Source organism: Periplaneta americana, chromosome 1 (assembly GCF_040183065.1).
Source record: "Periplaneta americana isolate PAMFEO1 chromosome 1, P.americana_PAMFEO1_priV1, whole genome shotgun sequence".
NCBI classification, from domain to species: Eukaryota; Metazoa; Arthropoda; class Insecta; order Blattodea; family Blattidae; genus Periplaneta; species Periplaneta americana.
Window position 1 is genome coordinate 102,768,088 of NC_091117.1, and position 16,726 is coordinate 102,784,813.

At 37.3% G+C, this 16,726-nt stretch overlaps 1 protein-coding gene across 1 annotated transcript in view; it reads right to left on the reverse strand.

The window, feature by feature from the left end:
- Positions 1-16,726, reverse strand: part of LOC138698967 (NACHT and WD repeat domain-containing protein 2) — a 487,839-nt gene that overhangs the window by 346,436 nt on the left and 124,677 nt on the right. The window contains exons 8-9 of the mRNA XM_069825158.1: positions 8,342-8,584; positions 221-421 (exon numbers count right to left, since the gene is read on the reverse strand). Of these exons, the coding sequence (XP_069681259.1) occupies positions 221-421; positions 8,342-8,584 (444 nt within the window). The remainder of the gene's footprint in view (positions 1-220; positions 422-8,341; positions 8,585-16,726) is intronic.

The following is a 16,726-nucleotide window of genomic DNA, read 5'->3' on the forward strand; positions in this document are numbered from 1 at the left end:
ATGGAAGACGCAACGTTGTATGAAAGCGAAGCAGATCCCTACCAAAACCATGACAATAACAGAAAGAGAATACTCATCAGTACAAAAGGATGGCAATGGAAATCAGGAAATATCCGACGCTCTTAAATAGAAACTACAAGCTAAAGGTCATAGATTTAAGAAGCAAGAATGCATAAGATGAAAACAGCAGCGTTAAATGATAACTTAATCTAGAACCAACCTTGCAATGTTGTGGTAGTCTCAGAGGCAACCAAGAAACTTTGTTCGCATCTTGAGCTCCTGTCAGCTGATCCACTGAGTCCAGGAACAGGATGAGAGGCTGCTGCTGACTGGCGTACGTCAGCAAGTGCTTGAAATATGCTGTAAGGGGTACGAGGTCCACTGGAATGTCTTCAAATGGCAGCATGTAGTTATATGATATCTGGGAAAGGGAGAAAAATATGTCTTGCTTCTCGTACTGTATGTAATATTATTATGAAATTCCAACATTTCTGAACAAGAACATTTATTTGTGTCTCTATGTCACACATTTCACAATATCTTGGACGTCCCTAAGTCATTTAAATGCTGCCATGTCCCCGCCCATGCACTGAAAATATTTAACAATTTTCTGTTCTAGAACTTCATGTTATTCATGATTTTTTCACAGAGACATTATATTACATTAAAAATTAAATCCGTGGCGCGACAGACCATGAAGTGCCAAGACTATTAGACGGCTGCTGGCCTCAACTATACTTACCTCAGGAGAAGTGAAAGATCATCCAACAAGAACGGAGGTATCGTGTGGCCAGCACGATGATCCTCCAGCCGTTACGGCTGGTTTCCGAAAGCGGATTTAGCTACCTATCGTAGCTCGCTAAATTCGTCACGATGCTGAGTGGGTAATGGTCTCATACTCGTACACTGGCCCGAAATTTCATGGGAAGATTCCTTCTCCACTAGGGCTCGAATCAGCGCGCATTCCGTAACGAGAGTTCAAGCATGAGGTCTTAGATCACGACGTTACGAAAGTACAGGGTGGAAGTGAAATAATCAGAAAATAATTTATCAGGACGAATAGTTCATGTTGCATATAACAAAAAAGTCTGGGATCATATTGGTGTAAAGTTTATAGTTTTCGCAGAAAAAAATATTTTCCCAAAATCTTTAACACCCTCTGTTTCGATAAGTAGATTGCGAGTGGGAACATGTTGATAGAGAATCTAATATAGTTATTTTTCCCTTTGGTGTATTTCAATAGAGTGGACGCAAACGTTCTCGAGTAAATTTAATGTAAACGTAGGGATAATTTAAACATTTTAAAATTCGAGGTTGCAACATTGTAATCTGAGGGGGTGGTTAGTGGGGGTTGTTCAGTCGGCAGACATACCGGTACCTGATTTCGTTACCTTGTTTTATCAGTGCGTACTTTGGAGAGCCGGTGAATTGTTGTTTAATGGTTGGTTTTGGGGTGATTGTGGTGGGGATTGTTCCATTGGCAGACAAACCTGAGTTCCCTGTAGGCCTATCAGTTCTTAGATTGGAAAGCCAGTGAGTTGTTTAGTGCTTGTGTGTATCAGATAATGCGACGATTTTCAAAGGCGAATACCTTGATATGATATTGATACGGCAAAACACCTTGCAGCTCAAGTGCTTTATGGAGACCGATATTCTGAGAGGAATATTCCAAATCCAGAGACATTTATCCGTGATCCGTGATACTGGCACTATTATTCCAGGTTATCGTAACCGCGGACGGCAACGCCCTAACGAAATAATCGACAAAGAGGAGATTATCTTAAATTTGGTGGAAGAAAACCCCCAACGCAGCAGTCACGATATTGCTCGAGAGGTTGGGACATCGCATTGGACTGTACTTAAAACATTTAAAGAACAGTTGCGTGTTTTCCAGGTAGCTAGGGATATCAGAAACAATTCAAGGATCCTCGCAAATATGCATAAAATTGGTTGAGGAGGTGTCAAGCAAGTGTAGAAGCGAATGGGAGCCATTTTGAACATTGTCTCTGAAATGTTCGTGTAATGTTTCAGTTGAGTTTACGAATGTTCTCATTGTCGTTTGATGTCTAATACTCTAGCGTTAAAAATTGTTTTTAAGTATCATTAAATGATGAATAAATTTCAATAAGCTATTGGAAATGAACAAATACGTAATGTTTTGTTTACATTCAAGTACAAAAACAGATGGGTCATTGAAAGCCCGAGAGGTTATGCCCGACGGGTAGTCTATGTAATGGTTCGTTTACATTGAAGTTCATTCACTGCCACGAGAGATTACGCGATGCTGCGCCGCTGCTGAACGTTTAAACTTAATTGTCTAATTAACCGTGCATTTCAACAAAATATAATAAATATTTTTTCATAGTTATAGGGTCCTCTTAACGTCTCTCGAATATGCCTGGTTATTTGACTTCCACTCTGTGTATTATAGTATCAGAAGTTAGTTTCACAGAAATGTTTAATTCAATTAGTGATTTGAAACAAAAGTTATTTTTCCTTAGCCTTGAGAATCCACCGTCCTATAGCGTTGTCCATTGAAAAGTTATAACGAAATATTTGTTGAATAACTCTTTTCGGGTTCTCAGTCAGGTGAGTTGGAGATTTGCTTCCAAGCTTTCGACGGCTAGCTCCGCCATCTTCTTCAGGGAATGAAGTGATGTGGGACGAAATCGAAAAAAATCGAAAAATCGAAGGAGAATTGGGAGGAAAATTTAAAAGGTACGCAAAACGCGTCCTTGCAAGGGGTTGGGGGCTGTACAAAACTAAATATGTGAGCTCCAAGCCTGTTGGCCACTAGTCTCACTCCGGGTTACGCTGCTCCCCTGAAGGAGCTCTAGAAAATTTTGAAGGGGAAGCCGAAATTGGACGTAACCTCTTAGGTACCACATACGCGAGGGGGGCTGAGATTGATCAATTGATCACTGAACGGGGTGAGGTGGAGTTGGCTGGTGTTTGCCGTTAGGATGGCAAGACGCCGTCATCTGTTGTTCGATGACAAAGCAGGTGAAGGCCGTCGGAAGAAGCGCCGTGAAATCGAAGCTGCAATTTGAGAGGTCCCTGTCCTTTCAATTTGCGACTTATTGAGTGACCTCGTATGTTTAATAGACTATTAATATTATCTGAACTAGGGCATACATAATTTGTATAAAGGTGGAGTATATATGGGGAAGGGCATATAGGTCCGTGGCCCATTTCTTATAGGGCTCATCCCGACATTTGTCTTACGCCTGAGGAAAACCACGGAATACCTTAGGCAGGATGAGTTGTCTCATATAAGAGACTAGCCAATTTGGCTATTATGTAGGAGGTCATGAGCCTTGTTGATTTGTCTCAATTTCGAGACCAGCCATTTGGCTATATGATGGCTCAATTGCGAAGAGGGGGGAGAGATGTAATTGTTAATTAGAGAGATTCATGGGGATATGAGTGCAGGTCCGTGGCCCATTTCTTTTAGGGCTCATCCCGACATTTGTCTTAGCGCCTTAGGAAAACCACGGAAAAACCTTAGGCAGGATGAGTTGTCTCAATATCAGAGACTAGCCAGTTGGCTCTTAGGTTGAATGACTCTATGAATCGATGGATATATACTAGCCAATTGGCTTTATTAGATTTCCATCGATCAACAATGTAGATATGTTATGGAGGGATTTTGTTTAGCCCAGTTAAGACAAGGTCATTTTACAGCGGTTGCACTATCCAAGGAGTCTCATGGAGTTGAGTCGTGGCTACCAAAACCTGGGAGTAACGCCAGCCTCCCTGTCCTCCTGTCTCAATAGTATAGCTAATGGTCCTGTCTGGTGTCTACGCCGTAACCTAGGATCATACTGGCCGAGGCCAGATATGAGCGGGTTGGGGTTAGCACGAGCTTCCGCATACAGGTTCCTAGCCAGTCGAGCAATGAACTCGTCTATGGTTGGCAACTCTAGTTCATCATGGAACTTTCTTCTCGAGGCGACTCGGGGGAGATGGGTAATGATGTGGGACCATGTCTAACCGGTATATATGCAATAGTAGGGCTTCCCGCTGCGGGCCAATCAGGAGCCAGGCGGTCGGGACTAGGAACTAGCTCCTGATTGGCCCGCAGCGGGAAGCCCTACTATTGCATATATACCGGCTAGGCATGGTCCCACATTCAAAATTAATTATTAATTACATCTATTCTAAATTCATATATCAATCGATCTGTTGCCTAAAAGCCAAATTGGCTAGTCTCTTATATTGAGACAACTCATCCTGCCTAAGGTATTTCCGTGGTTTTCCTAAGGCGTTAAAACAAATGTCGGAATGAGCCCTAAGAGAAAAGGGCCACGGCCCTATATGCCCTTCCCCATAAGCCCCCCTTTTTCTAACAAACAACTTAAAGCCCTAGTTCAGAGTAGATAAATTATGAAATACATGTGCAACGTCACGCATGTCGCAATGCGAAAGGACAGGGAACCTTTCAATTTGCAGATTCAGAAATCACGGCGTCTCTCCTGGCGGTCTTCACCTGCCTTGTCATCGAACAACAGATGACAGAGTCTTCTCGACTCCTTCTGCACTACGAAATGACAGTTCATTTCAATATGCAGATGTAAACCAGCTATCTCCTCGTCCCGACACGTGATCATTTTGATCACATTTCCATTCCCCTCGCGTATGTGGTACCTAAGAGCTTACGTCCACTTTCGGTTTTCCCCTTCAAAATTTTCTAGAGCTCCTTCAGTGGAGCAGCGTAACCCGAGTGAGACTAGTGGCCAACAGGCTTGGAGCTCACATATTTAGTTTCTTACAGCTCCAACCCCTTGCAAGGACGCGTTTTGCGTACCTTTTAATTTTTTTTCCTCCATATTCTCCTCTCTTTTTCGACTTTCGTCCCACATCACTTCATTTCCTGAAGAAGATGGCAGAGCTAGCCGTCGAAAGCTTGGAAGGAAATCTCCAACTTACCTGGCTGAGAACCCGAAAAGAGTTATTCTATATCAAACGCTGGGAAAGCCTCAAGTCATACGAAGTATTTGTTGTTTCGAGTTAGCAAGTCGTACATCCCTCGGAAAATTGTTTTCAATATCTTTGAGTATGTTATTTAACGACGCTGTATCAACTGCTAGGTTATTTAGCGTCGATGGAAGTGGTTATAACGAAATTGTATTTGGCAAAGTGAGGCCAAGGATTCGCCATAAATTACTTGACATTCACCTTATATTTGAAGAAAGTTTCGGAAAAATACTCAACTAGGTATAATTAGGCTCTTTATTATCTCGTGAAACCTATCTGTGCGTGAAGAGAATAAAAAGTAGACACGGAAGTGTCCATTCCTCGCTAGCTTCTAACTCTGTCTCACTTACCCCCCCTCCCCCTATAAGGTTCTTACTATAATGGTGGGTTTACACGTGCATGGATTCACTGGCGCCAATGGCTATTCGCAAAAGTAAAATCAACTTTCACGTGTAAACCTTTAGTGGCGTGCAAGTTTAGACACTGCATGCAATGTTTCGAAAAGTTAGTGGCATTCTAACTTTGCAATGCGTCAGTGGCGACGCATGCGCAAGCGGACATTTCTGTTGCACGTGTAAACATGAAGTTTCTCATCGGCACGCCAGTATTGTACAGTACATAGTCCGCTGATGTCTTTGCATCAAGTTTTATAATTTTGATTTATAAGAATGAATAAGTGGAATTCTGAGATAGTCACAAAGTTTCTTTACGTATGTGAAAAACACGAGTGTTTGTGGGATCTGAACTCTGGAATTCTGAGATAGTCACGAAGTTTCTTTGCGTATATGAAAAACACGAGTGTTTGTGGGATCTGAACTCTAATCTTTGTATAAAAAATAGAGATACCAGAATAAAGGCTTACGAAAACATGGCAAGGCAATGAAAATTGATGGATTCGAAATTGCCGAGGTGAAAGCAAAAATAAAATTCATATGAGAGGCGTACACTCTGGAGGTAAGGAAAATAACAAGAACCGTGACATTTGACGGTGGTTCAGATGACAACCTTAACTAACATGGTTTCCAGTTGCTAATAGGATTTTCTACCAAGTGGTGCAAATAAGAGAAAGTCTTCAGAAATCTTGGGACTTCTGTAAAAAAAAATTACAATCTTATTTTATATACAATTTAAGACTGAAAATTCAAAAGGGGCTAAGTGCCATCCACTAAAAAATGAGATTTTGACGTGTGTGCGTGCTATTTACCTATGCAAATACTATACTCATTCATTTATTCATAGTTTTCTATCTAAGAGTAGGTCTTTCACTGCAAACCCAGCAATCTCCAGTCTTCCCTATTTTCATATTATGTTCCAAACATCTTAATGATGTCTATCACGTGATATCTTCTTCTGCCTCGAACTCTTCTCACGTTCACCATTCCTTCCAGTGCATCCTTCAGTACGCAGTTTCTTCTTAGCGAGTGACAAAACCAAATTATTTTTCTCTCCCTCATCAATTTCAGGATTTTTCTTTCGTCACACACTCCATTCTTCTTCATATACACATTTCAAATGTTTTCAGTCGTTTCTCTTTACTTCGTCATAATGTCAATGTTTCTGCCCCATACAATGCTACACTCCACACAGGGCACTTCACTAGTGTCTTCCCTAGTTCTTTTTCCTGAGGTCAGCAGAAGATACTCAATTTTCTGTCAAAACCTTCCTTTGCTTTTAGGCTTCTTGGTAGCAGTTCATGTTACTACTTATAGTACACCCCAAGTATTTCAAGCTGTCCGCTTGTTCTACTTAGTGCAGTGTAGATGGTATCTGAACTTCTGGCTAGAACTTCGATATTGTAACAATAAAGCATAATTATCAAAATAAGAACAATAAATAAAAAAAAGTTTCTATAATAATTATAACGAAAAATAGATTCTCTCGCTATAATTATTAACACACAAATTCATAATCTTAACAAAATTAGACCAAAGGAAATTAAATCTCCACGAAATAAGTAACCCAAATTACCCCCTTTGGAACTGGATACAAATAATAATAATAATAATAATAATAATAATAATAATAATAATAATAATAATAATAATAATAACATAATAATAATTTTATTTATTCTGGTGATGTTAGAACCCTTCCACTCCACCAGATATATGTATACATACAGCGTAAAAACGAAAATTTTATAATGAAGCAAAATAATTTCCAGGTGCCAAATATAGCAATGTAATTTCCGATTTCAATTTTAGAAGTAAAGCATCTCTTATGTCGGTAGCAATCTTTTGAAAATAACGATACTACTAGATGTTGTAGTGGTCCAGCGCGTGGTATAGTGGTCTAAAGCATCCTGCTTAGGACTCGCGTTACGGAATGCGCGCTGGTTCAGGTCCTCATGGGGGAAAAAATTTTCTCATGAAATTTCGGCCAGTGTATGGGACCGGTGCCCACCAAGCATCGTGATGCACTTTGGGAGTTACGATAGGTAGGAAATCCAGTTGCAAAAGCCAGCTATAACGGCTGGGGGATGTCGTACTAACCACACGATACCTCCATTCTAGTTGGATGATCGTCCACTTCTGCTTGTGTATGTGAACGTGAGGCCAGCAGCCAGCTGTGGTCTGGACCCTTCATGAGCTGTATCGCATGGATTATTATTATTATTATTATTATTATTATTATTATTATTATTATTATTATTATTATTATTACTACTACTACTACTACTACTACTACTACTACTACTATTATTACATGTTGTAGTAGGTTATCAGAATTATCTGCTGTCATATGTAACATTAGTAGGTTTCTGTTGTTGAAAGTTCTTATAGAATTTTCGCAGATGTATCTAAATTCTCCCTCCGAACAATCCATTTTTTCACCCATAATATGCAATCTTTTTTCATGTCTTTTCTTCATTCCAAGTTAGAAATCCTCTCCTCAACCAACAAAGTTACGACTATTAGGCAAGCGCTATGAACAAGTTCAATTCACTTGACATGTTATGTTCTCGTGCAACATTCAGGTAGCAGCCTCACTTGAATATGGCACTGGCGAGGCAAAATAAAGAAACCCGTGTAAACCTTTACTGGCGCATAAGTACGACTGGCGTGTTAACTGGCGCCAGTATATCCATGCACGTGTAAACCCACCATAAGCAACGGCGCACACATGCATTTGGTTTCATGAGATAACGAATATCAGCCCAAGCAGAAATTGAACCTACGCTACTCGGGGTCAGCAGGCAATGCTCTACCTCCTGAGCTACGCCGATGGCTTTCTCATATTTAATGTACAATACTTTAGGTCACTATGCAACAATGATGGTATATACAATTGGAATGTCAGTTAAATAAGATAGCTTCCTTCACTATTTTAAGTGGTAATGTAACGTTTTAATTGTATCATTTACCTGCTGGCAGATAGATATCAGAGTAGGAGTTAGAGCACTGCTGTCAGGAGTGGTGCCTAAGAAACGGATGATGCTGATGGGCTTGGAGCCTTTGAACCACTCAGTAGAGGTGAGTCCAGCTGACTGCGCAAGAAGAGATGTCTTACCACAGCCTCCTTCACCATATAACACCATAGGCTTCTCACAGTCTCCGCACATGTAATTCCTGATACGCTCAAGCTCTTGTTCTCGCCCATAGAAGACCTGTAATTTTGTTTTAATAATTTACAATACAATTTTATAATTTAAAATATTTCGTTAATATTTTACATAGAACTTCATCAACTCCCAGGATATCATTGGTTTCCACATTTACCAATAAACGTTTACATCGTGTTTCAAATGACAGCTACATTTTCATAATACGAGTATATTATTATTATTATTATTATTATTATTATTATTATTAATATTATTATTATTATTAATAATAAATTAGCATAGTAGGCCCACACGTCATATGACAATCAAACTCTGAGTTTTATGTTTTCATGGGAGATATTGTTGAAAAATAGCCACTCAACATTACAAATTCAGTAACAATGGTTTTAACAAATGCGATTTTATAGACATTTCCAATTGACAAATCACCACATCGCTAGATTGGACCTGCTACCGCTGCTGACCTGGCCTTCCATGTCGGCAGACTTGACACCATATGACTTCTTTATTTAGGGGAATGTGAGAGATGCATTTATGCGCTACCTCTACTCCAAGACTTTGAGAAAGGCATTGGATCATTGCTGCGTTTGCATCCATAATCAGAAATACGTTGGAGAAAGTATGGCAAGAATTTGACTATCGTGCTGGTAGATATTAAGTAACAATGGACTCTCACATTGAGTGTTTATAACGTGCCAATAAAAATTTAAGTTTCTTTAACAAATTTTATGCATCAAGTTATTGTATCGTTAATACTTCATATTAATCATGAAAGTGTTACTACAATTTTGAAACTCGGTGTATTAAACATTCGTTTCCGTTATTCTAAGGGCTACAGCACTGCATGAGATATTCCTAACGATACGAGAAAAAATTGTACATTATGTACGTGAAAATGGACAGTCAAGCTTAAACAAATAAATGTCAGAGAAGCTTGATAATTTGCATAATAATTTCAGCTTCCTTTCACATAAAGTATGTACCGGTAATGGAAAATTCTCTAATTTCCTAATCTTCACTGATTGTGTATAATTTCAATTTTCTTACCTTTCATTTTACAGTAAGTTGCTTCATTATATAACTTATACTTACTTGCAAATGGCATTTAAAGAATCCGGAGATTCATTGCTGCCCTACATAAGCCCGCCATCGGTCCCTATCCTGAGCAAGATTAATCCATTTCTTATCATAATATCCCACCTCCTTCAAATCCATTTCAATATTATACTCCCATCTAAGTCTCGGCCTTCCCCAAAGTTCTATTTACCTCTGGCCTCCCAACTAACACTCTATATTCATTTACGCGTATGTTCTACATGCCCTGCCCATCTAAAACGTCTGAATTTTATGTTCCTAATTATGTCAGATGAAGAATATAGCCCAATGCGTGCAGTTCTGCTTTGTGTAACTTTCTCCATTCTCCTGTAACTTCATCTTTCTTAGCCCCAAATATTTTCCTAAGCATCTTATTCTCAAACACTCTTAACCTCTGTTTCTCTCTCAAAGTGAGAATCCAAGTTTCACAACCATACAGAACAATCGTTAATATAACTGTTTTATTAATTCTAACTTTCATATTTTTTGAAAGCAGATTACCACAGCTTCTCAACCGAATATTAACGGGCATTTTCCCATATTTGTTCTGCATTTAATTTCCTCTCGAGCGTCATTTATATTTGTTATCTTTACTCCAAGACATTTGAATTTTTCCACCTATTCAATGGATAAATTTCCAATTGTCATATTTTCATTTCGTACTATATTCTGGTAACGAAACGTAATCATATACTTTGTCTTTTCGGGATTTACATAAAAACCTATCTCTTTACTTGCTTCAAGTAAAATTCCCGTGTTTTCTCTCAGAGTTTGTGGATTTTCTCCTAACACATTCATGTCATCCGCATAAACAAGCAGCTGATGTAATCCGATAGAATTCTAAACCCTCTCTGTTATCTTGGACTTTCCTAATGGCATATTCTAGAGCAATCTATATTAATAATCCAACATTTACAGATACCGCAGTAGCAGCATATTTTATGAAAGACGAGTTTGTGTTTGATAAGTTGTATGACAAGAAAACGGAATTGACATATTACGAGCCATTGAAAACGCAGTGAAATTTTAAATGAATGAAACAACTTTAAGTATTTAGTATGAAGAAAATATTTATGATAGGAGAACGCATAAAGGATCAATGGATAGCAAAATTCTTATATTTTTACTTTTTTCACAAACATTCAATGTGGGAACCGCGTGTATGTGGCATACGTCCAGGCGACAGTTCAGTTCTTGCCATACACTGGCCAGCATGTCCACATGTGGTTTCGATGGTAGTAGCAATATGTTGTCATAACTCTGGTAGATTTTGTGACAGAGGTGGCACATAAAAGCAGCGTCTTTGTATAGGCCTATTCACCACAGAAGAAAAGTCACGGGGAAAAAGAAATTACCTGGATGGCCGATTGAGAATTGTCAGATCATTGGGAGTAGGATGACCAATCCAGTGATGAAGCAAATGTTCATTTAGGCAACACCGAACTTCATTGAGAAAATGGGGTGGTGCATCATCTTGTTAGAGCAGATGTTCGTTGGGGTCCTCCTCTAATTGCGGAATTAAGAATTGCTGCAGTATGTGAAGATATATTATCCCACATAAATGGTGCCTTCAACGAAGAAAAATAGGCCATAAATTTTGTATGCCCTGACTACAGCGCACGCAACAACGCCCCTGACCGAGCATAAGTACATGTGCATCAAGTATAGATAGGCTACCCATTGAAGCCCAACACTTTCTTCTTCTATCGTAAATAGTTTCTTCATGCTAGATATGAAGTTGTTTCATTCATTTAGAATTAATGTCCTGCACTGCAATGCTACAAAAGTCGATTTTGAGATTTTTAAGAAATTACACATTTTAGCATCCTTCATACAGAAAAATGTGGTACTAAATGTGTCATCACTGTGTTCAGAGATTTCTTCAGAACTGTCTTGTTCGATTTTGTTCATATTCAGTAGAGTACTATATCTACAAGTCTATTTATCCTAGGGACGATGTAGCCATATCAAATATCATCATTCTTAGTAAAAAGTAACGGTCTTTTACTTGAAATTAAAAATACACAGTTGTTTAATTTCAAGAAACGGCAGATAATTTTCTTCGTGATCATTTGAATTACGTAGAATAGACTGACATTTAGAAGGCTGAAGTTAATATCGACCAATAGAACGTTCCTAAATTAAATTAATTATTTATATAACTATTTTGTCTTTTCGTTGCGAATTTTGTAGAGTTTTTATGAATCCTCCGACAGCTAGAACTGTTACCGCAGGAAAGCGAAGAACGCCTTAATTTAGACGACGACTGTTGTTTCTAGTGTTTGTTTAATATATAATTGCAATAGCAATTGTTAAATTCAAAATCATACTTCATAAGATTATAGTTGATTAGTATACTTTGTCTTATGGTAAAGCATTATAAAGCATGGATAAAAAGAATAGTACATACCATGTAAACACACATTTTCCAAACTACATGAAACACTGAAGCAAGGTATAGTTTATGGTTGGTTGGTTGGTTGCTAATGATTGCCATATTGGAGTTCTTTCATTTGCCTTCTTGCTTCCCAGTATCGTAATGACCAGGGAAAGGATTTATATGTAAATACATATTTACTTATAAAGCTAATATAATTTATATTTTGCATTATCTTTATGTTTCACAATGTGTAGGGTTGAAAAATCCTACTTTTATTTTCCATATTTTTCCATATTTTAGAGTTTAGTACATATTTTCGTTAATTTCCATATATTTTCCATATTTCATATAAAACAGTCCATATTATATTAGGTTTAACAATAAAACAAAACAAAATTCCATTAACTTTTAAAAATACATTTCAACAATAGAGATTTAAACACATGTTCAGTAATCCCTTTAACATCAGAGTTATTTGAAAATTAGCAGTCCTATCAACAATGGGAAAGTAAGTTACAAAACTGTATTAATTTAATTTAAAATTTTTAACAGACTTCAGTTGTGCAGCTCAACAGTTAAATGCCAGTCAGAGTACACATAGGTTCAGTTTTGTAAATCATACTATAAAGACGGTAAATATGCCAAAAGTACGTCATTCAGTCAATTTAAAATCAAAACTAACAAGTTACATTTCAGAATTTAAAGAAGATGGTTTATCAACTGACAATAAAATATTATTTTGTAATTTGTGTCAGTGTGCAGTATCATCTACACAAAAGTTCCTGGTGCAACAACACATTACAACTAGTAAACATCAGGCCAACAAACAACTAAATTCCAAGCAGAGACAATTGTTTTTAACACAACCAACAACATCGAATGTAAGATCTGAGTTTAACATCGACCTGTGCCGTTCTCTCATCTCTGCTGATATTCCTCTCTACAAACTAAAGAATAAGGTCTTCAGGGAATTCCTTGAAAAATATACTCAACATACAATCCCGGATGAGTCAACACTTAGGAAGACGTATGCTCCATCCATCTACGATGAGACAATACAGAAGATAAGAGATGAAATTAAAGATAGTTCAATTTGGGTTTCCATTGATGAGACTCCCGACAAAGAAGGTAGACTTGTTGGTAATGTAGTTATCGGTTTGTTAAGTGAACAATATTCTGAACGAATTCTTTTACATTGTGATGTTCTAGAAAAGTGCAATAACAAAACTATAGTTAAACTGTTCAACGAAGCTATGGGTATCCTGTGGCCAAAGGGTATTATGTACGATAATGTGTTATTCTTTATTAGCGATGCTGCCCCTTATATGGTCAAAGCTGGACAAGCATTATCTGTTGTATATCCTAAATTGACTCATTTTACTTGTGTGGCGCATGCATTTCATCGTGTGGCAGAAGTGGTCAGAGACAATTTCCCTAAAGTAGATTTGTTGATTTCATCAGTGAAAAAAGTATTTCTCAAAGCTCCCAGTAGAGTTAACGTGTTGAAAGAAATGTACCCTGAAATTCCATTGCCACCAAAGCCAATTTTAACTAGATGGGGTACATGGCTAGAAGCAGTTGAATATTATGCCGAACATATAGACTCTATTAACAATGTTCTCCTTGCATTGGACTCTGAAGATGCAGTCTCAATTGATACTGCGAAAACAGTTACCTGTGACATAAGTGTGAAGAATGACTTAGCTCACATTCAGCATACATTTTCATGCATCATAAAAACGCTCAAAAGTCTCCAAAATAGGCACCTTTCACTATCTGAAAGTTTTGAAATTATAAATAGTACTGTGGAACAACTGAATCGTGGTAGAGGTAAAGTTGCAGATGCAGTAAGAGCTAAGGTGGACACTGTACTTTCAAAAAACCCTGGATATGAAGAACTACAAAAGGTTGTTGCTGTGATGAGTGGTGAATCAACAGTGAAGATTAACTTGGACTTATCCCCAGCAGACATTGTGAAATTGAATTATGTACCAGTTACTTCTTGTGACGTCGAACGCTCTTTTAGTCAGTATAAATCTATCCTCAGAGACAATAGAAGAAGATTCACTTTTCAGCACTTGAAAGAAATGTTTGTAACCTATTGTTATGGTAACAGACAATAAAAATTGTGTTTTGTTGAAACTACATTGGAAGATAAGGTACGTCCATTATATTTTTTGTTTAGTTTGATTAAAATGTACCAATATTTAACGTACATAGTCATTTTTTTATAATTTTAAGTCCATATTTAATTCCATATTTTGGTAAAAATCCATATTTAATTCCATATTTTGGTAAAAATAACTACATATATATTTACATATTTCATATATTTTTAGTCCATATAAATCCGTTCCCTGGTAATGACAGATCTGTAGCTGTTAAATTTTTACAGTTCTTGAGGTGTGTCATGTCCATTATAGCATTATCTTTTTTGCTTACTTACAGTACTTACATGTGGCTTTTAAGGAACCCACAGGCTCATTGCCGCCCTCACATAAGCCCGCCATCGGTCCCTATCATGTGCAAGATTAATCCAGTCTCTATCATCATATCCCACCTCCCTCAAATCCATTTTAATATTATTCTCCCATCTACGTCTCGGCCTCCCCAAAGGTTTTTTTTCCTCTGGTCTTCCAACTAACACTCTATATGCATTTCTGGATTCGCCCATACGTGCTACATCCCCTGCCCATCTCAAACGTCTGGATTTAATGCTTCTAATTATGTCAGGTGAAGAATACAATGCGTGCAGTTCTGCGTTGTGTAACTTTCTCAATTCTCCTGTAATTTCATCCCTCTTAGCACCAAATATTTTCCTAAGAACCTTATTCTGAAACACCCTTAATCTCTGTTCCTCCCTCAAAGTGAGAGACCAAGTTTCACAACCATACAGAACAACCGGTAATATAATTGTTTTATAAATTATAACTTATTATCTTCATCTTTTTTACTAACTGAATAATTAGGATTAGGAAAAATGTTTATTTTATGTAGATGGGCAGCCTAACAATCATGTCCCGTATATAATTGAAAAAGAGCCACAGCTTTCAATCGTGGACATTGTGGAATTAAATGTTTATTGTTTAATAAAATATTCCATTGCTTATTTACACCTGTATTAATTTTTCATGTCCTTCTTGTTGAATGTTGCTGTAGTATATTCCAACACTTTTGTTACTTTTAAATGTCGATGTATATAAATTGAAAAACAATAGGCTATTATGAATTACTATAATATACGTATGCCTATACATATGTTACGTATATCTATGAAAAATTAATACACCTACTTAAACTTACACTACATAACGTCGGTCGGCGATCAAAACCTCGTAACTCCATTTACAAGTAAAATCGGTTTTTTGCCATAACCTGGCAAAAAATAACATTTCCCATGTTCTATTAAAGCATTGTGACTCCAAATTTTACAGAAGCCATCTACTGACCAATTACAAAGACCTCGTATCTCCTTGGCATTTAATCTCAGACTCAAAACCTCGGATCTCCAGCAGACTGGAATCACGAGGATTCCACTGCTCTTAATCTCAGACTCAAAAGCTCGGAACTCCATTGGGTGGGATATTACGAGGTTTTAAATACCATGCTGATTGATCATTTGCAGACTGAAACTGACATACGAGGCATTGCGACTGATGCTACGTTAAAAATATTGTACTCTGTCTAGTGATCAGTATGACAATAATCTACTGCAAACTTCGGTGTTACAGAGGACAACAGTTCAGAAATTGTGCCTGCACTGTATGGAAATAACACGCAGAATAAAGGGAAATGAAATGGCTTTTATTAGGCCTAAAAGATGAATAAATAAATATATAATTAAATAATAAATGAATAAATAAATAAATGCTCTAATTACATTCTTTTTATTTACAACTAGATAAATATTAAACACCATTATTATGGTTCCGCTGTAAACTTCGGTGTTACAGAACATAACACTTTAGAAATTAGTCTGCACTCTGTGGAGGTATTGCAAAAACTCCTGTTACAGGCATCAGAATATCCAATACCTCCGTTCAACTCAGTAGTAATACTAAGGCTGATAAGAGCAGTAAAGAGGAATCCACTGACAGTAGTTGTAATGAACACTATATGCCAAAAATAATAGCTTTTAGAACGAAGGTGAATCAGAAGACGAAAATGGAGGGAAGATAAATGGACGAAGTGAGTGACACTTGAAATTAATTGTTGCTGTACTGGTATACATTATTTTGTTATGGTTTGTTGAAATGGTTATGAAACAATATATATATTTTTTTCATTTACTATTAGCAATAAAGTGGCAGAACTTAATATATAAGAAATCAGGATGCGGCTAATGGAAACTGATAGTCAACAAGAAACAACGAATGAAAGAACTAGATCACATGGAGCTGGCGAAAGATGAGGCAGAAAAATGGAGATATGAAGTAGAAAGATGCATTCGTATAATGCAAAAAATAGGTTTTGTAAAATAATTTCAGAAAATCAACAAAAGACAATTTTCGATAATTTCTGGACTAATCTGTCATGGGAGGAAAAAAATATGTTTGTAATAGGGCTTGTAGATTGTATTCCAGTTCAGCATCGAAGGAGAGATTCAAAAGAATCAAATCGATTTTATACTATGGCAGTAAAAGACAGAAAGTCTGCAAGACCACGTTTCTTAACACATTTTCCATAGGGGAATGTGTCTGTAAGAAATG